Source organism: Podarcis melisellensis (genome assembly GCF_964234715.1).
Source record: "Podarcis melisellensis genome assembly, chromosome: 4".
Lineage (NCBI taxonomy): Eukaryota > Metazoa > Chordata > Lepidosauria > Squamata > Lacertidae > Podarcis > Podarcis melisellensis.
In genome coordinates, this window is record NC_138531.1 from 36,138,894 (window position 1) to 36,161,855 (window position 22,962).

Consider the following 22,962-nt stretch of genomic DNA (forward strand, 5'->3'; position numbering starts at 1 on the left):
CATCCACTGGCCATGCTCAGTTTGGCTATCTTCAATGATGCTGAATGAATTCCTTTTCCAATCCTACTTGAAGAGCAGTTGCTCCGGCTTCGCCTTTTTCAGTCCTGCTCTTGCATTTTACATTCTCCCAACTCTGGCTGTCAAATGACTTATTTGGGGCTGCTAAGAAAATCTCTTCCAGCCCTGCAAAGCATCTGAGGTAAAACCTGCTAGAACTGCTAGGGTGTGGGTGTCTACCCTCTGCAGAGTGTCCTTCTGCAGGGGCAGGATTTCACCCCACCCCTAATTGCAGGTACAGTCTATTTGCAATCCTGATTTCAATTTAACAGGGACACATCCATCCATTGGATGAAACAAAGGCATAAGGAGCATAGCTGTCAACCTTTCCCTTTTCTTGTGAGGAATCCTATTCGGAATAAGGGAATTTCCCTTTAAAAAAGGGAAACGTTGAACCACATCCATGAAAACCTCTGTTGAAGTTGAACCTCCCCATAGACAACCTTCTTCTCCCAAGAATCTTTTGGCAAGAGGTGGACTTTCCCCATCTAATGGTTCTATGTGGGTTCAAGTCTCCCTGCTCTCTTGGTGTCATGACCCTGGATTCCAGCAATTTCAGAGACTGGGGGACTTGTGGTGTCAGCAAAGGAAGGACCCTCTCTGCGCATCACCCCTGAAGCTTGGGGGCACCCAAGGCTCAGATGTCAGAGACATCTGAGAATGAAATGGCTGAAACCCCTCAGTCAGGTCTAGAGACTGCAGCCCATGAGCACAGTTCCAGTAAGGTGCCAATGGTATGGACTTGCCTCCACAGAGGCGATGCACTGACACAGGCAGCATGCTTGCTACAAATTCCTGGAGAAATGATAGACTGCTGGGTTCCAGTCAAGAGGCCTGATCCTTTAAGGCATTCTACTTGTCAATGAAGAAGCAGGGTTGTGGATGTCAAGGCATGCAAGATTTCAACCTGGTCCCAGTAGTTGTTAACTATGATCACTCATGCCTACTCTGTTGGCTCCTTCTTGGGACTAGAACAGGTCGTTTTGTTGGGTTTGTGTAGATTGGAGAGGGCCCACTGGCTATGTGAGGCTCTCATTCTGTATGTGGCACATGGTGCCAATAGGAGTAAGCCAGGAGTCCTGCTGCTGCCTCTCTTTGAGAGCTCATATCTGTCTGGGTCTGAACCTGTGCCTATGTGAGCTTTGCTGGCCTCTCTATGTATCAGTTACTTCCCTGAACTGAATGGTGCCCAAGGACTTTACGGGAATGACAGCCGCCAGCAATCATTTCCATTTTCTGTGAATGACTTGCACAAATAAGGTCAGAGGAAAATCATACGTTTTCTTCTGTCTCACAGAAGCTATACATCATGTAATTTGAAGAAGAAGAAACGTGAGGCTAAAATCAATGTAATAGGTATGAATTCCAAGAGTTTAATTCTGAAAACATAATCCTCGGTTTTTTGAATGGACATCTCTTCATTTAAACACTGGCCACATCAATAACTTAAAACGTATCTGCATTCCCCTCCCCTAAAATATTGGGAATTTGGGGTCAGATTCAATGGCCTAGTATGACTTTTTTTTTTGCTATGCTCCAGTGATGTGAAGCAACTCGAAGCTGACCTAAAGCTGCTCTGCTTCGCTTGAGCATAGCCTAGCAGCTGGATAAAAAAATGTCTTTCCCAGGTGGATTTCAGGTGAGAAAACTATATGCTCTAAAAAACAACAACCAACACAATACAGGCATGACACCTTATTTTGGGAATGCTCCAGAAATAATTGCTCCAGAAAAAAAATCAGAATGTGATCAATCTTTTTAAAAACAACAACTACCCATCAAATTGTAACATAATTAGCAATGAATTCTGTTTGACTATGATCTGCAAAGTATGTATTAACTTCTCAAATAAGGGGGAAAGCTAGCTAGTTACACAGCAAGCTAGGTCTTTATCAGCGAGGGGATGTGGATACATTTGGCATTATTATTAATAATAATAATAGTAATAAACCTTTATTGTCACTACAACACCTGAGTGCTGTGAAATTAAATGAGCCCCCCCCATACACTCAGTCTTGTTCGCGCTCTGTGTGTTTCTGTGAAAATCAATTACACCACTATTTTTTCCCATTTAGCAGCCCACCCCCATTTTATCCAAACGTAACAAAAATAATACAGGCTTTAACAGTGCCACCCCCTAAAAAAAGCACCCCTGTTATATTTTTACATAAAAACTGATTTAGCAGGGTAACTTTTTACATGACAAAATACTATTTATGCTTCTGGAAGTATGCTTGTATTTTCTGCAAAATGTTTGCTCTCCCTGATCGGCTCCTTGGGTTGCATGCCACATGAAAATAATCTAGTTATCTCTCCCCCCCCCCCCAAAAAAAAGAAGAAGAATGGAATACTGGGATATTATTTGAGGCTCCAAATGACCTTTGCAACTCACATTAAATTATCCCGTTTAAAATTTCTGGTATTTAGCTAGGTGAATTGTTACCTTCTGAATAGTGAGACAATGTCAACAGACTGACACAGGAGGCTCCTGCCCCAGATCCAAAAATAGTAACTCTTTTTGGGTCTCCTCCAAATGATCCAATATTTTCTTCAATCCATCGTAAAGCTTGGATTTGGTCAAGCAATCCATAATTGCCTTTTGCAGCTTGGTCTCCAGTGCTTAGAAAACCTATAAGGCAAAAAAAGAAAAAGAAGGGGGGGGGTAATTTTAGCTCACCAGTCACAGAATTTGCTATAGGCCATGCACATATTCACAACACATATTTCCTTCTTTCTTCCAGTTTTTGAAAGGCCACAGATGTAGTTAAATATATTTAACACAAACTTTGAGAACACAGTGATCCCCTCCCAGGTGCAGAGGATTGCATAGATATAGGAATTATCATCTCTTCTTTTTTCATAACCTCCAATAGTAATAATAAAAAGTAATACAGATTTTTTTCCCTTTTAGTCTTAGAAATCTGCTAAATCTGATTAAAAGTCAGTAACATTTTAAAATGCCCCATAGAAGCCTGGAAGTCAAGATAATAATGGGATTTCCTGCTGCCCCTAGATTGTATAGGGTGGGGGGGTGAGGTAATCCAAATTTCTTTTATCTCAATATAAAAAAATGTCTTTCTGCTAGTTTGTGTGTCAGGTGCTGGTGTGGTTGCTCGAGAGCAGACAGGCAAGACTCCGACCTGTCTTTCCCAGGCTTTATTATTAGTGCAAACTATTTACAGTGAAGAGCCTCGCAAGTTCATGTCTGGCTCACTCGCTAGCAGAATCTGGGAGTGGGCGGTCCTTATACCTCCTCCAGCATAACAGTCGCGTGACCCCCAACCTTCTCCTCCCTTCCCTGCGCCTAAACCTACTGTGCAGCATGGGTGCTGGCAAAGGGGTACTTCCCTCCCCTCTGGTTTGCTCAGGCTCGGTGTTGAGGCTCTCCCTAGCATCCCCTGCTCCCACCTCTTCCTCTCCACTGGAGGTGGGGTTTCCCTCCTCGCCAGAGGAGGAACTGCTTCGCAAGATTTTCAGAGGTTCCCTATAACACAACTGCCCTTCCACCTCTCAGATCTGAGCTGATGGCAGTTCCCTGACATTGTACACTACATTTTCTTAGGTGTACTCATGGTTTTCAGTGCATACTTAACATGTAGTGTGTGAAGGAGGTGAGGCTAGCAAATGTTTGTGAATAGTGAGTGTATCATACTTGTATGTTAATCCATATGCCAAGACTGGCTGCAGGTCACTGTAGAATATTAAGTAAATGTGGCTGCAAATCCAAGTTTGTTGCCACATAGGTACAGAAATAAATTCAGAACAAATGAATTGTCAATTGAGAAAGCAAGCATAATGTCAGTAATGCATGACAACAATAAGAATTCATATACATAATTACGAAATAATGCACAAAATGCAATATAGTACAACAGATTTTATGAGAAAAGTGAATATTAGCTATTTTGCTGTTGGCATCAAGATAAGTACAAAATGTTATACTGCTTCCCCCCTCTCCTCCATGGCCTCTTTTATCTGGTTATCAGATTTTAGAAATGAAATGTGCCATGTTTGCAGGTGGTCTTGCAACTCAGAATGCCACCAATTACCTGAGTGTGTATGATTTGCTTTGTTCTGCTGAAATCAGCACACCTGAAACATTACATTAGTTCACATTGACTGGAGCAATTCTGCACAGCTCACAATGTCCAAATATGCCATTTTGAGCCTCCCATCTTCAAGCTTGATTTTAACTGCACAGACCTTATCTCAGCAAATTATTTAAGAATGTTGCACTTGTACAAAGATCCATAATATATCAAACTCCCACTTGGGAGATTTATAAACACAGCATAGTTCTACATTGAAAGGGGTTTGCCATTAGCATTTGCAAATGATCAGCAAGGCAAGTGCAGAACACATTGTCTGCCAATAGCTACTTATAGGGTTTTGGGGGCTAGTGAGGAGGTATTCTTATTTCTCAGGATACTGGAGAGCAAAGCTGCTTGCATTTGGAATCATGATCAAGGACCCCAAAACTATGGGATTTAGTTAAAATCCTAATTTATTTATTTTGTAAGAATCTATGTATGCCAATTATTTTGAAGATTATCTCTTAGCAATCTCATTCTAGTGGTTAACAGCAATATTAATAAAAGAGGCAGACCTCTGTAATGAGATTCAAAGCTTTTTTATTTTATTTTATAAAATGTAGCAGAGAAATCCAATCTCCAGATTCCTACAAGCAGTGCCATTAATCTAATGTCATATGGTATTAACCTAGCAACAATTGTCATCCCTGCTAATCCTGCTGTCACTGTTGGCTGACATTTTGTTTGAGCTGGTCCGTTGCAAAGATTTCCTCCTCTTTACATCAAGCCACCTGAAGCAGGGTGCTTCAGTCTGAGGAACGGCTTGGACCAGCCTTGTCTGCTGTCATTATTCTATAACGCACCATCTACATACTGCCTCCAATGTGTCCTTTGCCCATAGGATGGCCAATTGCACAGTGCCAAAGAAAGGAGAGAAACGCATCACAAAACAAGAGGATAAAAAGGGAATGCAGATTTGCAAGAAAAAATGCATATGCAAATGGTCATATATAGATGTAAATTAGGGGAGGGCATCTCACTACGGTGGCAAAGAGTATGGTCAGACGAGCTGTGTGACTGCTTATTGTGCTGTCCATGCAGTTACTGTGAGTGGGTAAATTCAAGGTCCCTGCTTTCCCTTTTTATGATGCATTATCTTTAAACTGGATTTGGACCAGGCAGCCTTTCAAACAGAGGACAGCTTCAAACAGAAGATTGTTCTCTGTAAGACCACCCTACTTGCCCAACATTCCCACTTCTCAAACTCAACCAGAAAAAATTAAATATATTAAAACCATTTTTTCAGCATTAAATATATTAAAACTGAGGTATACCAGCTGTAAAACAAAAACAACAACAACAACAATATATCAAGACTTCATCAGTTGCTTTTCTTAAGTAAGTGTCTGCATGTAATACATGCAATACTTTCACATACTGAAACACAAAGAAATAGCTGAATTATGGACATTGTCCTGGTAATTAAAACAGACTTAATAAGATTTATCCAGTAGCACAATTTAAATGATGAAAGTGTAAAATATCTAATGAGAACCTTCTGCACATGTATAGTGGGGTTGTCAGGTAGCTTGCAACTTTTGTAGGTGAGTTATAAAGCAGGCAAGTGAGCACTATTTCCCCTCAAAAGCAGCCATCTCTCCTTCTCCCCCCACATTAAATATGTCAAAAATGAGCTGTACCAACAAAAGCTGTTTTTACAAACTTTCTTGGTAGTAACCTTAAGTGGCTGCACTCAGTACTCAAATGTTTTAATAAACAGAAACACAAAACCTCGATAAGTTGTAGATATTGTCTTGAGAATTAAAATATGGCAGCGAGAAGATTGGCACTGGCGACAAACTTAAATGCACTTAAGCCTATTTTTTAATTTGCTGGACTTTGACCATGATATTTTCCTTATATTTATCTAAACACATGCAAAGGCCTTGAGATTTCCAGTACAGTGGTGCCTCAGGTTAAGAACTTAATTCATTCTGGAGGTCCATTCTTAACCTGAAACTGTTCTTAACCTGAGGTACTACTTTAGCTAATGGGGCGTCCTGCTGCCGCTGCACTGCCGCTGCATGATTTCTGTTCTCACCCTGAAGCAAAGTTCTTAAACCGAGGTACTATTTCTGGGTTAACGGAGTCTGTAACCTGACGTGTCTGTAACCCGAGGTACAACTGTATGTGTGCTATGATGGAAAGTCTTTTCTCATCAGAGAATGGATTCACTCTGTTCCATTTCATATGAGCACTTCTCCATCCCATTGTTGCATACTGCCTTCACATGCTGCAGGTGTGTGCATGCAGAGAAAACAGACAGAAAACAACTGCAAGGATGATATTGAAACCAGGGTTTTGTGAATACATATTGAGAGTCAACCTTTGTGTGATAAAGTTTTGCATTTTATTTTTAAATTTATTTTTACAACCTAAACCTATCATTAAAAGATCAGATGAATCCAACCTTTATTAATTCAAAAAAATTGAAAGGTTCTTTGTATAAAGGAGCTTCTCTTTGTTACATGAATCCATTTCAAATAAGGGAGGAGGTGATACAATCTGGCTGCCAAATCTGTTACAACAATGTATTCTGAGAACCCAGAAACCATGTGAGAGATGGGAACAATGTCTGCACTGGGAGAGATTGACCCAAGATAACTTTAGCATAGTGTTATAATTAGCACTGGGAGCAGGAACACGTTTCGATCCCTGAATTTTTAATCTTGTGATTTTCAATTCCTATCAAATACACTGAAAGGTGACAGAGATCACCATCAATGACTATCTCATGTTTAAGAAATTAAGGTTTCTCTTTTTCATCTTCCATAGTTCTCTGCTGATCCTCATTAACTGCAAGAGCAAGTTTTCTTAATTTAAAACCTAATCATCAAGGCAAAAGCAGTCAGTCTCACCTGACATCAAATGAATGAACAAATATTTCTCCTCTTGATGAGAATATGTATCCTTTCATGCTTTGAATACTAGATCATAATATTGGCCAAAAGCCATTTTAGAGTCACGACAAGGATTCTCTTTTCAAACTTAAACATACAGAACTGGAAGGCCTCCTACTTGTATTAAGAAATGTGAAGATTTATAAATACTTAGAGACTGCAACATACTATGGATGATTTCCTTTTTTAAAAAGAAAGCCGTTCTGTTGGACAATGTTTTATTTGCTATTTCATATTATTTTAAGCATTCATTAAGAAATAAGTCGGACCTACAACAAAATATTGCAGTGCATGCTCACTTCCTAACAGAAATGCTTTTGTTCAGGGTTCATGTCAAACCCTGAATACAGCCCCTTCTTTTCTAACAGACACTCAATTTTCTGTAGCCACAGAATGTGTTTAATCTTCATTGGTCTGATTTGAGTGTGCCTTTCCCCTTTATGTTTCTGTTTTAAAACATCTCTATTTAAATAATAATAATTTCTGCAACCTCAGGGTTTTCCCCAGCACTCATCTCAGTTTGCTTTTAGAGGGTTGAGTTGTACTCCTGGCATTGATCAGCAAACTAAGCTATCAAGTTAATATTTACTGTGGTCTCGAAATAACACAGGGGTTCCATAACTGTACTGTGGGGCTCACCAACTTAGTGTGTGCAAGTCCACATGCGCCTGCAGAGCAGAAGCTTTCCCTGGTGCTCACAGAGTTCCTTTCCCCTACTGGAGGAGAAATTTAGTTGCAGCTATAGTAGTATGATAGGTTGTGGGGTGCATTTCTCCGGGTCAGAAATGACCCCATGGGCCCCAAGGCGTTAACTAGTCCTGCCTACCGTACAAGGCCAGATTTAGGTTTGATGAGGCCCCAAGCTACTGAAGGTAATAGGGCCCTTTATATGTCCACCTGCCCTTTGTCAACAACAAATTGTTGCTGTTTTTTGTGTTGAATATATGCTATATGGTAATTTATGGACCTAAAGCCATTTGCACATGCAGAATGTAGGCACCCGATATATAGAAATGAGCAAACCAGTGATATTTTAGGGAGCAGGATAGCAGGCGAGGCCCATTACTTACATCATAGGAGCCTACAAAACACAAAACACTTGCTGTATGTAGGTTTACTTTTATTTGCTTTTTATCTTATTTTTGGAAATGTACATCCAGTTTTTTCCTTGAATTTATTTTGGGGTGCCCAAGAGAGTGGGACCCTAAGCTATAGCTTGTTTAACTTATATGTAAATCCAGCGCTGCTACCGTACCCTGGAAGACCATATAACAGCCCTCTGCCACAGTCTGACTTGATGAAAGTGACCTCAGGTTCAAAGGGATTACCATTTTCTGTTGGTACATTGCTCCCCCCCCCCGCCTGTGGCAATAGTGGCAACAGTCCTCTCAGTAGCCACCAGAACAACATGGGTGCTGGAAGAACTAGCGGGTTCTGGCAGGTGTGCCACTGTCAGTACAATAGGTGGCAGAGTTAAAGGATTTTTTTTAAAAAAGAGAGAGCGAGAGGAAGAAAAAGAATAACACATGCTGCAACAATAAAGACTAGGCACCCTTGAACCTCTGGGATACCCCTCCTTCTTTGCTCAAAAATATATAAATGGCCCTTCCCAATTTTACTTTATGCTAACATTATAGTGAATTTGAGGCTCATACCATTTTTGTTCAGCCCTGTTTTCAACTATGTGTTCTGCACCGGGCAGGAAGATGAGCTATGGATGAGGGAATTTGATGGAATTCTCTTGCTATGGATTGTTCATTACCTGGTTAAAGTTTGACTCAGAATTCTGCAGGGACCTTTTAAATTGGTATATGCAATCTGATGGCTCCAGATAGCTTTCTAATGAGTTTTCTTTACTGTGACTAGTGGTTCTGATGATGTTTGCAGTCAGGTGATGAATCCAAACACAAGTTCACAGCTGTTCTTTCTTTATTAGTGCAGCCCAGTTGGCATCACAGTTTACTGCCGAACTATTTGTGATGAAATGGCTAGAGTGATTGTCAGTGCAGAAAATCTCATGGCACATCCAGTCAAACATGGGCTAGAGCCCATCTTAGAACATATTCTGAGGCACTGTTAATGGCAAATAAGTCTTATGCCTTGCCACCATCAAATCTCTGCAGTGTCATCCAGATAAGCTTTTCCAAAAGGTGAGGGGACTTCTATAGTTTAGCCCTTGAGGGAAGTTAGAAGAAGGCCAGTGTGATCAGTCTGCAAAAGGTTTTGTGGATAAAATCAATTATATTTATTCTGATTTGAACTACTTGTATACAGAGTCAGTGCTGGATGTATCTACAGCTCCCTCTTAGCAGGTTTCCATGGATACCTTTCAGTTTGTGAAGCCTGAGGATACGGAGAAATCTTGGAAATGTGAGACCTATCATTTGCATATTCACCCTTTGCTCCTTTTGGCTCATTTGAGCAGTCAGATGGAAGCTAGTCTGTTGGGCAGTCAAAGTAATTAATGCTTCACTGAGGGAGGATATTTTTATAACTGTGTTGAAGTAGGCTGGAGTATGTCTCTTAGTAAAGCAATTTTTGTTTGAACCCTCAAATTAAACAACCCCAGCCCAATTTGAATATTCTAATCATGGGTAAGAAGTTTGAGCATGCAATAAAACCTCAAGCCCAGCATTTCCTGATTAAATTAGTTCAATTTTTGTCTGGTGTCCAGCCTGGTTTTGAGACTGAAGCCACTTTTGCTTGCTCGAGTCACTGGCTGATGTGCTTCAAAAGATATATGGGTGTATACAACAATCTTGGTTCTCCTGGACTTCACATGGTGATATGGCATCATTGACCATGGTACCCTTCTATGTCACATTGGGAGTATCAGGCTGGGAGGTACCAAGCTCAACTGGTTTTGACATTTCCTGACATTTAGCTTTCAGAAGGTGGTTGGGGCTTAAAGAGTGCATCAGGGTTCCATCTGCTTTCAACGCTTTTTAAAATATACATGAAGCCACCAAATCAAGTCATTCAAATGTTTGGGCTGAGGTACTATTAGTATGCTGGTGGCACCCAGCTCTTGCTTTCTTGTTCTTCATATCCTATAAAGGCAGTGGAGATTCTAGAACAGTGTCTGGTGTCAGCAATGGATTGAATTGGATGGAAATACAACCTTCTGATCCATTCAGCCTGGGCTGGGGTTGAAGTATCCTTTAACAATCAGACGGAGTATATATCCTAGGCCCAATGTAGCACCCATCTAAACAACCATGTGGCAACTGTGCCCAGAACAGCTGCTTCTACTACTTCTTCTTCTTCCTGTGTCCACTTCCTGGATAGGGCAGATCTTACCACAGTGAGTTAGGTCTTTGTAACAGCCAGATTAAACTACTGTCGTGCACTTTACCAACTTGGGACTCCCTTTGAAGAGTGTTGAGAAACTTTTGTTAGCCCTAAATATGGCTGCCAGAACTTTGACTTGAGTCAGATGGAGCAAACATATAGCTCTATTTTTGCACTGGCTACCAATTAATTGTAAAGATCATACACACATTGTATACAATCACAATATTGAATGCAGAACTGCCTTGTGGTTATCTGCAGAGCAGCAGAGAGGGAGGCCAGCAGTGGTGTTGGTAGCTGTGAACCCTCAACAGCTGCCTGTGGGTGCCACCTGGTGTCAATAGGCCTGCTTTTTCACTGTGCAAGCAATAAATTATCAAATCTATAGTTTCATTTTATCTCACTTAGTAATGCAAACTCCAGTTCATGGTATAATCTGTGAAAATTCCTGGGAAAAGGGTAACTAAAGGCTGTTGGCAATGTAGCCTTTGTCTAAGAAGAAAACATATTTTTTGAAAGTTGAAACCTATAATTCTGGAACATTTTTTGCATGTATTTTAATCCTCATTCTTTCAAAATGATTTATTTCAGGAACAAAGAACTGTAACAATCCCTACTATCCATTTCCAAAACAAAATTATCTAGAATTACATCACGGCAGAAGAACCTATTGTTTTTCTTCACACTATAGCTCAAGGGCTGACTCCATATCAAATCCATTTTCAGTCTGGCAGAAATTCCGTTGCAGATATCACTCTTATGCTTCTGCTTTTTGAGCATGAAAAACACACATTGCGTGTGTGTTTTCTCCTTCATTTCCGCCAAACAAATCATGTACCCCAAACTACATAGTAGCTGAAGGCTACTTGGTGTTCCAAATTCACTCTTTTTATTACTAATACCAAATAGTTCAAATTGGAACAGCAATAAATATATTAAATAGAAGTTTCTGAAAAATCTTAAACTAATGTTGCTGTTTAAGTTTCAGAACCATTGCAAAGGAAACAAACAGTGTTCCATTACAACAGCCCTTTTAAGGCACCACAGTCACTCCACATGAACACAAGCACATGGATAGCATCATGTAGGGAACAGCTGGGATGAGTGAGCTAAGCTCTTCTCCATCACTTGAAGCTTCTGAGGGTGGGAACTTTGTGTACTGGAGTTCTATATTGCTCAGCACATTCACCCTTGCAATTTCCCATGTTCTAAGGATTCCCCAACTCCCTGCCCTCACCCACTTGAAAACTGCTGAGGGTCTTGCAGAGCACTTAATGGTGTTGTCCCCCCACCCCCACCTGCTGTAGCAATGGTAACATGCTATGCTAGGTGCTGTATGATATTTAATTATATTTTGATTGCTTCTCATATTGTATTTTATTGTATTTGCATTTGGAATTCCACAGAATTCTGTAAAATTCAAACTGCATGTGCCCTATTTGTGGAACAACCATACGATGCTCACCAACCATCGGAGGTCCATGGACCACAGTTTGGGAAGCCTTGATCTAGGGCTAAATGTGCTACAAGGATGAGAGGGCAGGGCAGCTCCCAGCAATCAGTACCCAACTGATGCTGGTGTGAATATCCCCTGGCAAAGGGTGCTTTGCCCCTGAAGTGGGATGGAATCACTGCTGAGACTGTGGATGCAGCTATTTACCTACACTTTCCTCTCTTTGCATCCAAGGGCAGGAATGTGTCCTTTATCAGTCATCCTCTCTCTGTGATAAACGGCTCAGTTCACTTTCTTGGGCTATCTGTCGCAATCTTCTCTATGGCACAGAACACCTTGTTTGGTTTAGTTCTCTACTTGTAATTACTACAATGTGTTTTGAATGGTGTGTGTGAGAGTCAGGAAACTGATCCTTCACAGGCCTAGGCATGATTACTTCTGATTTCTCCCAGGCCTGTGAGATGGCTCCTGAAGAGATTCTATGCTCCAATTCAACTGAAAAAAACACCTCTGATCCACCAACATGAACAGTAGGAAGTGAACAGAATGAAAGTGATAGGTTCTAACAAGATAGCCTCAGATGGCTCAAGGAAACAAGCTGAAATGCTGACTAAAGTCAAATAAGGAAGGGAAAAAAACCACCATCATTCGGTCCAAATGATGGTGTGGCCTCAATTTCTTTCTTTTTTTAATGTTAACTATATTAACTTTATTAAACATGCATGTCAAGAAAGTGAGTAATTCAAGGGAAAACAAAAACCAATTGACTGAAAGCAAACGACAACTCAGGGAGATAACCCAGGTATAGGCATGCATCCACAAGAAAAATAATGGTGAACATTACTAGAGAAATGTCTCCTCAATTCCTTCCTCATTCTGTTATTACATTACTTACTTCTGAGGCCAAATGGCCATTGAAATTATGGAAGTGTTCCAATAAATGATCAGTGTAGCTTCAAACATACTTTCTGGATAAGAAGTAGCTAAATATATTGTTGGACTGCAATTCCCATCATCCCTGATTATTGGTCACGCCACCTGGGAGTGATGGGAGCCAAAGTCCAACAATGTATTAGGGATGGGTGGTTACCTTTGGCTAGAACTTGGGGGAATGTTGTCCATTTTGTTCCCATGTTACAACCTATTGAGAAACCTGCATTAAAATCCTATGTTTTCAGTGCAATATTTTTGCTCTCCAAGCAATAATGGCAAGGTATATATTCTGATACCTTCACTTCAGTTCCTGAGGCAGAATAAAATTCAAAACCGAAAAGTTAATATTGAAAAGTAGGGCATGGCAGGAAGTGGGGTAGAACAAGCATCTTTGTATGCAGCTATGCCTAGCAATTTTCCATATTTACAATCCCCCCCATATATAATGAATTTTTATGTTATCTTCTCCAATGTATGTGTTTTTTATGCACACTCTTTCCTAATATATCCATTTTGTACACATCATTTGTTTGGAGAACTGCATCTGCAAATACAGAGAAGTATGAATTTAGAGGAAGAGATGTGTTTCAGTTTGGAAGCGCAAATCAGTTAGCTTCTAAAGTGTTAATCAAACCTAATATCTCTCCCTCTCTCCTCCATCCCTTCCTGGTCCAACTGTGCTGGATTCACTTCAGCTCCCCTGACAACATGGCCAATGTTCAGGGATGATGGGAGTTTCACATCCACAAGACAACTGGTTGGGAAAGACTGCCCTAAAAATTATATCTTGCCAGAAAGAGGACTACAGTATTACTTTTCCCTCATTAAAGTAGCCCTAAGAAAATAAATATAGCATAAAATAAGAACGATACTGACAAAAAATGGTGAGGTTGCTGATCTAATCAAGAGTAAACAAATCAACCATACTTAAGGTATTTCTTTAATTACTGAAAACAAAACAAAAGTCTTATGGTTTTCTAATAATACAAGTATTTTATGAGGGTGAAGTCTGGGACATGCATCTTACAAAAGGGTGATACTCAATAGTGCACATCAAAGACCTAAGACATCCTGGTGTGAAATCTATCAGCAGCAAACACCAGGAGGAAGGAAAGAGGTTAATGTTCTTTAGTCTATATCCATCTTGCTTTTAAGTCACTGCTATATTTGTTTCAGTTTTGTATTAGTTCTATGTCTCTTTGCACCTGCTGCCCAGACCTGCCTAAATCTGTTGCAATCTGTTAAACATTTTTTTCCTCCTCAATGAACAAAAGTCTCACAAAAAAAGACAGTATATTTAAGACCTGAGGAGAAAAATGACAGAGAAACATGAAGAAAGTGAGGATTCTAATGCACCAGAGGCCTGAATCAGCTCTTTTTATACCCTAAATTACAAGGCAAATAAGGGTCATTTGAGGAAGGTTCTCATGAGTTGGTTTGTGCTGCTAGGAAGGCATCCTGAGGTAGATAAGGGAGTCCCTAAGCTACTGAGACGTTCTGTAGTCTTAACTGTCCAAACAATGCACAACTGTGTCTCTCCCTCGATAAACAAAACCAAGCTGACTAGGGAAACACCAAGTGTTTGAGAGAAGCAAAACATTTAGGGGAGAGCAGAGGGGGAGTCAAATCTCAACCCACCAATGATCCTTTCCCTCATCAGTGTCCCACAAAGGGTCCTTGTTGGACAGGTGACATTTTCCCAACTCTAGTCTTTCCTGGGGATCATGCACTTTTCCCCTACTAATACCACTTGCCCTCTTACAAGTCCTATTGGGCACACCCCAAAATGATAACTTCTGACCTTGTGGGAGCTACAAAATAAAAAATCATCACATATCCTCACAGACATTTCCTTGTGAGTTGGAATGGGGAAACAATTCAATTTATACATTCTGGAGCAATATACAAACCGAAACACAGCTATCCTTTGAATTTTATACTTGTTCAATTTTAGCAATGTTGGTCTCCTTTCAAAAAGTGCAAATAAAAACACACGATACATTAGTACAAAGTGTGTACCAAAAAAATCCTTAGAGTGAAATTAATGTGCAAAATGTGGTATATTGGATAAAATTGAATATGAAATGTGCATATTAGGTACATACAAATTTTCATGTTAACTATTTTGAAAATTGTGAAAACAGGGAGAACGGAACATAATAATGGGGGGAAATGGAAGGAACAAAAAAATGATTGTTTTGTTTATCCGTACATTGGGATTTTTTTATTTTTTTGGTAAATAACTTTCACAGTCTCATTTCAGAAGATACTTAGTTGATTCCACTATTTTACTTTAGCAAATAACATACGCTACAAAAAGGGACTGGGAGGGGTATGTGTTTGCAGGAGATCATAAAGAATGGGAATGGGTCTATAAACGTTCTGCAAAAGGCCATGGTAGCTCAGAGCCCCCACCTCAAATCGTCTGACTGCATCTGGCCTGCAAGGAAAATGACATTTATTTTTCGCAATTCCTTGCATTCACAGCTTGCAGTCAGATACCAGTTTTAGTTCTCAGTGGAGAAGTTAGCGAAAATTGTTGGTATTGAAAAGCAGGCAAATTAGACATAGCAGGTGTTGGTTTTTAACTTTCCTACAGAGCCAGACCCACACTGTGACAAACTGACAAAATATTTCGCCTTCCCATGCTGAAAGACAACCAGAGTTGTCTTCTTACTTGCGTTATGCTTATTAAAATAGTCATAGAAAAGGAAAAGTGTAGAAAAGGAAAATTATATTGCTGTACTTATCGAAACGTCTTATGTAAAGTGGACACAGTATGCCAAAACCAAGGCTTGGGTACCTCTTGATCTTTTATTTACATTATTTATGGGCTGTCCTCTTATAAAAAGAAGTTTGCAGGGTGGCTCAGTTATTGTACTGGTGTAATTGAAAAGGGTTTCAACAAAGCTTAATGGTGTTTTAACACTTTGGTTATGCTACAAATACCACTTATATAGCGTATGCCATCTTTCCACTTGGCATCACTCATTTAAAAAACCTCATCCTGTATGTCCATTTCCTGTCTTTGCTTCTTGGTCTTCAATTCTCATCTTCACCTCTTCTTTCCATTTTCTCCACCCGTCCCCTTGCCCTCTTCCATCGGATCTTTCTGACACACAGATTACATTTGCTTTACTGCAGGAATAGGAACTGTTTTCAGTCAGAAGTCCATATTCCCTTCTGGGTATATTCATGCGAGTGGTGAGTGAAGTCAGAAGCAAGTCACCTTTAAACCTTCCCAGTGACAGGAGGGCAGAGTGGGGAGTTAATGCAGGAACAGGGAACCTGTGGCTCTCCAGAGCTTGCTGGACTTCAATTCCCATAAGCCCCAGTCAGCATGGCCAATAGATAGACTTTCCTATGGGGAACCTGTGGCTCTCCAGAGCTTGCTGGACTTCAATTCCCATAAGCCTCAGTCAGCATGGCCAATAGATAGACTTTTCATGCCTGGAGAACAGATCTGTTTTTGAAAGAAGATTATTATCCTGGGGACTACTGGAGTTGCATTGGGACGCTTTTTACAAATACCAGTCTGCACCATTTTGAATTTTCCCATTTTTGTTCTTTGGATAATGGCCACCCAGTTTCATTAGCTCCAATCTAGCACTCTAGCAGGAAGAAAAAGGAATTAAAAGGTGTCCCTGGAAGAGTATCTTAGGTGATTAATTAGATTTCTCAAGTGTATTATAATGAACTGTTTGTACATACTCAATTTACTTTTAAAAAACCCAAAATGAATATTCAGGAAGATAGCGTATTAGCCACAAGGAGCAAGTCCTGCAAATGCTAGGAGAGACTGGACAGTTTAACTTTTATTATGATAGTGTTGCCCAATTTCAAAAAGTAAAAACCAGGACACCCCGAAAGCCTTTGTTAAACAAACCCCAAAGTTGCTGAAAATATGGCATAGGGGTAACTCTCTCTCTCTCTCTCTCTCTCTCTCTCTCTCTCTCTCTCTCTCTCTCTCATGAGTTAGCATGCCCAGGTAAGGAAAGGGATACTTATGTATTCTTTGCACAATCCCCAGAACCACCTTAAGCCACGATCTGGGCCCCTTCTGTGCAAAAACCTTTGCTCGTGGACTAGGATCACCTTCCCTGCCACCTTCTCAAAGTCTGTCTGATTTTGAGAAGGTGCTGTGAGGGGTTTTGGATGTTCCCGCAGTCTTGACATGGCGTTCCCAAAGCGAGACTTGCCTGACACCAGCAGGTTATTGGTTATTGGTACCAGATGGATGTATTTATTTGACAAAGCCTTTTAGATCTAGTTTCATGTGCAATTCAGTTCATCCATATGTTTTTACTTCTGCATCTTGTTAAATGTTAGTTTTATTGGGGTTGTTCGGATTAAAATTTGTTTGTTTAGACTTTGCTAGCTGTTTTGGGAAGTTATCATTTAAAGAAGTAGCTTAAATCCTTTGACTAATGAAAGGACTGTATCCACTGCTAACAAAACAACAACAAAACCAACAGGATGGTGTTCTGCTCTGACTTCTTAATGCTGTAGTAAGGAATTTTCTGCGATATCCTCGGCACTGAATACTGGAGCTAGCAGAGGAAAATCAGAGAAGCTGCCTGAAGGGCTTGCTCTGTGTTTGTGGGGAAAATGAGGCAGGTCCCTTCACTTGGCCTCGTGGGCTGAGGAGAGGCATGGCCCCTGCCCCTCGTCGCCCTTCCCTCGCTCACCAGCGCAGGCTGGGCAGTAAAGGTGCAAGCTGCCACCCGAGGGGCTTTAGTCCAGTGGAGAAGTAGCAATTATCCTCAGGTGAAATGATTGGGGGTCAGCCAGTCAATCATGCATGAAGAAGAGTTTGGATTTGATATCCCGCTTTATCACTACCCTAAGGAGTCTCGAAGCAGCTAACAATCTCCTTTCCCTTCCTCCTCCACAACAAAAACTCTGTGAGGTGAGTGAGGCTGAGAGACTTCAGAGAAGTGTGACTGGCCCAAGGTCACCCAGCAGCTGCATGTGGAGGAGCGGGGATGCGAACCCAGTTCACCAGATTACAAGTCCACTGCTCTTAACCTCTACACCACACTGGTAGTGATGGAGCTTGGAGTCCTCCTTCCATGCCCTTCCTAACTACGCTACTGCAGGGAAGCCTACACCACCCCTTCTGCAGCAGCCCTCACAGCACTGGCAGCGGCAGAGATCCAGCCTGCACTTCCTTTGCCATGAGGGTTCAAGGAGCTTCCTAGCATGGGGAGCTCGGCATTATGCACATGGAGAGGCAGTGCAGGGCAAGGGACCAAGGGGACCGGGGCAGGTACACATCCCACCTCTCTCTGAGTGCTCCACTGCACACACACATCACAACCCCACCCCTGCCACCCCCTATCCTGCATGCGCTTGGCTAGCAACGGCCTTGCTCTTCAGAAGGAAAGGAAGCAGCACTTCCGCTTCCAGAGCACAGTTTTTTGTGATCCCAGAATGGCAGTTCTTGTGCACACATGTTCTCTTCACCCCAAACAAAAAGGCTTCTGGACATGTTGCAATTTTTTTGAAAAATTTCCCCTGGATGCTATTTTTGTCCTTTGACTCCCATACATGTTCAGGAAAGTCCGGATTATGGCAACCCTACTTATGAGATGGGCTATTTTGAATTAAAGAATTGTGTAAATTTAATCATATTGCCAAATCACAGATTTCTTTTGAGAAAAGCACCTTAATTGGCCAAGCAAGACAATGCTATCACTTTAATAACTGCCAACTGACAGCACTGATGCTTAAAATGAAAAATAAAGCGAGGGCTATCAGGACCTTCTATCAGCTATTTTTATTGCAGTGACGTTATCTGAAATCAACTACTATTATTCAGTTTCACTTTTAGAAACAACAACCAACCAACACTCTCTAAATAATTCTTTTACATCTAAAGGTAACATCAATCTCAAGCTATTGAATAATAGTCCTGAATGGCTATCAATAACAAAATCTGTTTCTGCAAAGCTGCAAGAAGAGACTTAATTCAGTGGCAGAGAACACATTCTTTTTAGTTTAAAGGCCCTGGGCTCAATCACTGGTATCCCTAACTTGAGGGATGTGGGTGGCATTGTGGTCTAAACCACTGAGCTTCTTGGGCTTGGTTTGAATCCCCGTGACGGGGTGAGCTCCCATTGCTGTGTCCCAGCTCCTGCCAACCTAGCAGTTTGAAAGAACGCCAGTGCAAGTAGATAAACAGGTACCACTGCGGCGGGAAGGTAAACAGTGTTTCCATGCACTCTGGTTTCTGTCACGGTGTCCCGTTGTGCCAGAAGTGGTTTAATCCTGCTGGCCAATATGACCTGGAAGGCTGTCTGTGGACAAACGCTGGTTCCCTCAACATGAAAGCAAGATGAGCGCTGCAACCCAATAGTCACCTTTGACTGGACTTAACCATCCAGGGTTCCTTTACCTTTTACCTTTACCTTTTATCCCCAACTTGGGAAAGACTCTGTCTGAAACCCTGGACAGCTGCTACAGCAGAGCTAGACTGACTAATGATGTGACTAGGAATGAACCAGCTTTCTATGTTCCTAAGAATTAAGGTTCTTGATCCTCTGAAATTCAAGACCTGCAGATATTTGAGATTCTGCTCAATGAGCCCAAGAATAAAACAGACATCATTTTTTGAAATTCTGATTTTCCATACTTTGTTTCCATGAATAAACACAGTCCTGCTTTTGCTGAAAGTTCAATGACAGAATTTGGAGTAACTCTGTTTGCGGCTACAAATAAGAAATTCCAATGAAATGAGGCTGAGTGCTCTTTTGCTGTACTGCCATGTATTCTACCCAGTAACTAACAGTTGCAACAGCATGAATATAACATCCTCTCAGTAGATGGTACATAACTTTCAGTTATTGTTTATTATTTATTTGATTTTTGTATACTGCTATCCATAAAATTTCATAGAGGTATACAAGATAAAACAATAAAAAACAATGCCCAATAAAACAGACAGATGAACTCAATAAACTGTCTCGACAAACAGCAGCAGAACTTGCACAATAAAAAGAACAAGGCAAGGCTATCTAAAAAAAGAGTGGTTTTCTGCTATCCCTGAAAAGATAACAGGGAGGAGGTTAAAGGAACATTAGGACAGAGTTCTGAGGCAATGAGGCTACCACAGAGAAGGCCCTCTTTTTTACTATAGTATAATCTAGAATGATAAAGACTATAAAATGGAAAGTAAAATGAAATATCTGATGGGGGGGTGGGCAGAATACAATTGCATGCATCAACTTGTTGTAGGTTTAAGACCAAGTTTATATTTGTAGTACTTAGGCATATGAATGTAGCTCAAGGCTGTGCATAAAACATACAGTTAAAGCACGGACATCTTCAGAAGATTGCTGAAAACTGTTAAGGGTGCTGGAAACTGTATGTTCTGTGAGGCGTAAGGTACAGTTCCCAGAATTATTTGGGGGAGATGTGCTTTGAATGTTTAGCGTGTATTCAGCAATATAATAGTGATATTCAGGTTTAAAGGGGCAGTCCGTACTAATGCATTTGTATTTTTCATTGCATTGTACATTTGAAAGTTTTGTGTTCCACACTGGGTATAATCAATAAGTTCTCAATATTCTATTATGGCCTCCCAAGAGGGAAAGTATGGTGTGAAGATTACTACCTCTAGTGCTCACACACTTATTATTTCACCTAAAGAAAAGGAGTCAAACTAATAGAGAACAATCTCACAAGAAACATGACAAGAAAACAATCTCACAAGCTTATTTCCCCCTGAAACCTGGCTGCTTTGTTTATCCCTGTGGTTTATCTGCAAGGCTGCTATGGATGCTCTTCCAGTCGGCAAAAAGACAACAAAGCAGTATATGGAGGGATATGGCTGCTCACATCACTTCAGCAAGATGTTCCTTTGCAACTATGTCTGAAGCCCCACAGCCACAACCCTGACTTTGCTGAAGTAACAGAATAGTGAACAACTGGGCTGTAAACTTGTAACCACATAAAATTGAGCATCTAATTTGACACTACTGCTTACAAAATCATATAGAACATGGGCTAACCAATGCCAGAGTTCCCTGAGACACACTATTTCTCTTGAAGTATTAACAGGACACAGATTTTAATTACAAAATATGTGAGAAAACAATACCCTACCTGGTTCTACATCTTGAACAAATCTCTACTGTCTATTGCGCCTGTTCCCTCATTGCCACCACCATAACCACAGAATAAGATATACGGTGGATTATTAACTGTGTTCAGTCAAACACATCCTGAGATTTCTGCCTCTTCACTTTAGGCATTAAGCTAGCTGTCTTATTGCCTTCAGCTCCTCTGCATACCAAGGTGCTGAAGCGGCTTTGTTATTTATTCCGAGGTTGTTTGGGAGAAACTGTATCTATGACCTGAGTAATGCTCTCCTTCCAAATGTACCAGGCCCTTGACAAGGCTGCTGGCCTGAACTGCAGGAAGTCACTCCAGAGACTTCAAAAATCCATCTGGATTCATCTGTTCCCTGCAGTATATGGACCACAACAATCAGTTCACCATTGCTGCAGAGACTTTGAAACTCTACACAAATATCACAGCAGAGATAAAATTGGTAATCGCATCATATAAATTAGTTAAATTTGTTGTTGTTTAGTCATTTAGTCATGTCTGACTCTTCGGGATCCCATGGACCAGTCACTCCTGTCTTCCACTGCCTCCCACAGTTTGGTCAAACTCATGTTAGTAGTTAAATATTAAAACTTTTTTTGTAAAAGTACAACTTTAGGAATATGAAACTCTTTTTATCAGAGTTCCATATGTCATCTATGAAAATGTGTGTGACAGTGCATCAAAGTTCAGCCTTTTCTGTCTGTCTCTTGGCATTATGGTCATTTCCTGAGCTGTACATGAAGTTTATCAGGTCTATTGTGAGTACCTGACTGAATTGCTTAATTCAAAAGGTACCATCCTAAACATTTGCCTCCTTGACAAGGAGCTATCTGAGCCTAGTCATCAGCACCATCTCAGCCTGACGTTGACTGATCGCTAGCCTTAACAATGACTTTGATGAAAATCCCAGCAGCCAAAAATAAATCTTAAAAGAGACCCTGTTACTAGCTCTCTTTTTTCTCCCATTGCATACTCCGAGGACTTCTTGTGATGATGATTAATAGGAATTGCATGCAAGCCCCTCTGAGAAGTTACTACATAAATGGCTTCCAATTAAAGTAAATGGTTCACAGACTTTCTCTTTAACACCTCCCCTTCTTTTCTAATTCTGGGTGCTCTGTTAAAAATATTTTTGACAGATGTAGCATATAAAATATATAACCATTTAAGATCCTTCCTCAGCTTTTATGAACATGGCACTTCATTAAAGAATACCTTAGAAGTATACCATTCTTTATGCGAGCATGAAGACAAGGTAAATGATTCATAGCCCACAGGTTTATATGTTATATATTGAAATATTCCATGTTTAACACTGCATATATTTAAAGCACCATTGTAGCACGATTAGTCCTTACTTTTACACACCATCCTTTGCTGTCAGAAACAGAAGATGACCACCTTGTAGGAACATAGGAAATTCCTCTGTATCTAATAATAGCGCTGGTTGATCCAGCATTGGTCAATGAGAGCACTGGTCATTCTGGTTATTATCAACTTTATTACTCATAAATCTACTACCCGCAAACTGCAGGGAAGGCCTGTACCTCAGTGATAGACCATCTGCTTTGCATGCAGAAGGTCTCAGGTTCAATCTCCAGCCTCTCCAGGTAGGACTGGGAGAGAGTTCTGCCTGAAACCCTGGAGACCTGCTTCCAGGAAGTGTAGAAAATGCTGAGCAACATAGGCCAATGGTCTCAATTGTTGTTATAAGCTTCCTATCTTCCTACCCTTCACCAGCAGTTCCCATGGCATGTTACAACGATCTAATATTCAACATTTAGAAAGGTTAAAACCAATTCAAGTTACAGGAATAGTTGCCCTATACCTAACAAGAGCATTGGTCACTAGTGATTGCTATCCAGGCTCTTAGACAGGAATTTCTTGCTACTCTACCTGCAGCTGACAGGTATCATATCAAAATCTATTTACAGTGATGTACATTAGCCTGACTGAAAGAGGAATCATTCTGAGCTTAATGCTTTCTGTGGAAAAGCAAAATGATATCCTGCCTTTAAATCTCCACCCGATCTTATGTTGCTTTGTGTGAGCTGTTTTATACTTTTGAAACCTGTGTTACAAGCTACAGAAGGATTTGAATTATTCTAAATATTGCTCAATAGAG

At 40.7% G+C, this 22,962-nt stretch overlaps 1 protein-coding gene across 6 annotated transcripts in view; it reads right to left on the reverse strand.

Annotated features, from left to right (window-relative positions):
- NLGN4X (neuroligin 4 X-linked) overlaps window positions 1-22,962 on the reverse strand; it is a 154,012-nt gene that overhangs the window by 19,747 nt on the left and 111,303 nt on the right. For all 6 annotated transcript variants that reach the window (XM_081907560.1, XM_081907562.1, XM_081907557.1 and 3 more), the window contains one exon: window positions 2,501-2,686. In XM_081907560.1, the coding sequence (XP_081763686.1) occupies window positions 2,501-2,686 (186 nt within the window). The remainder of the gene's footprint in view (window positions 1-2,500; window positions 2,687-22,962) is intronic.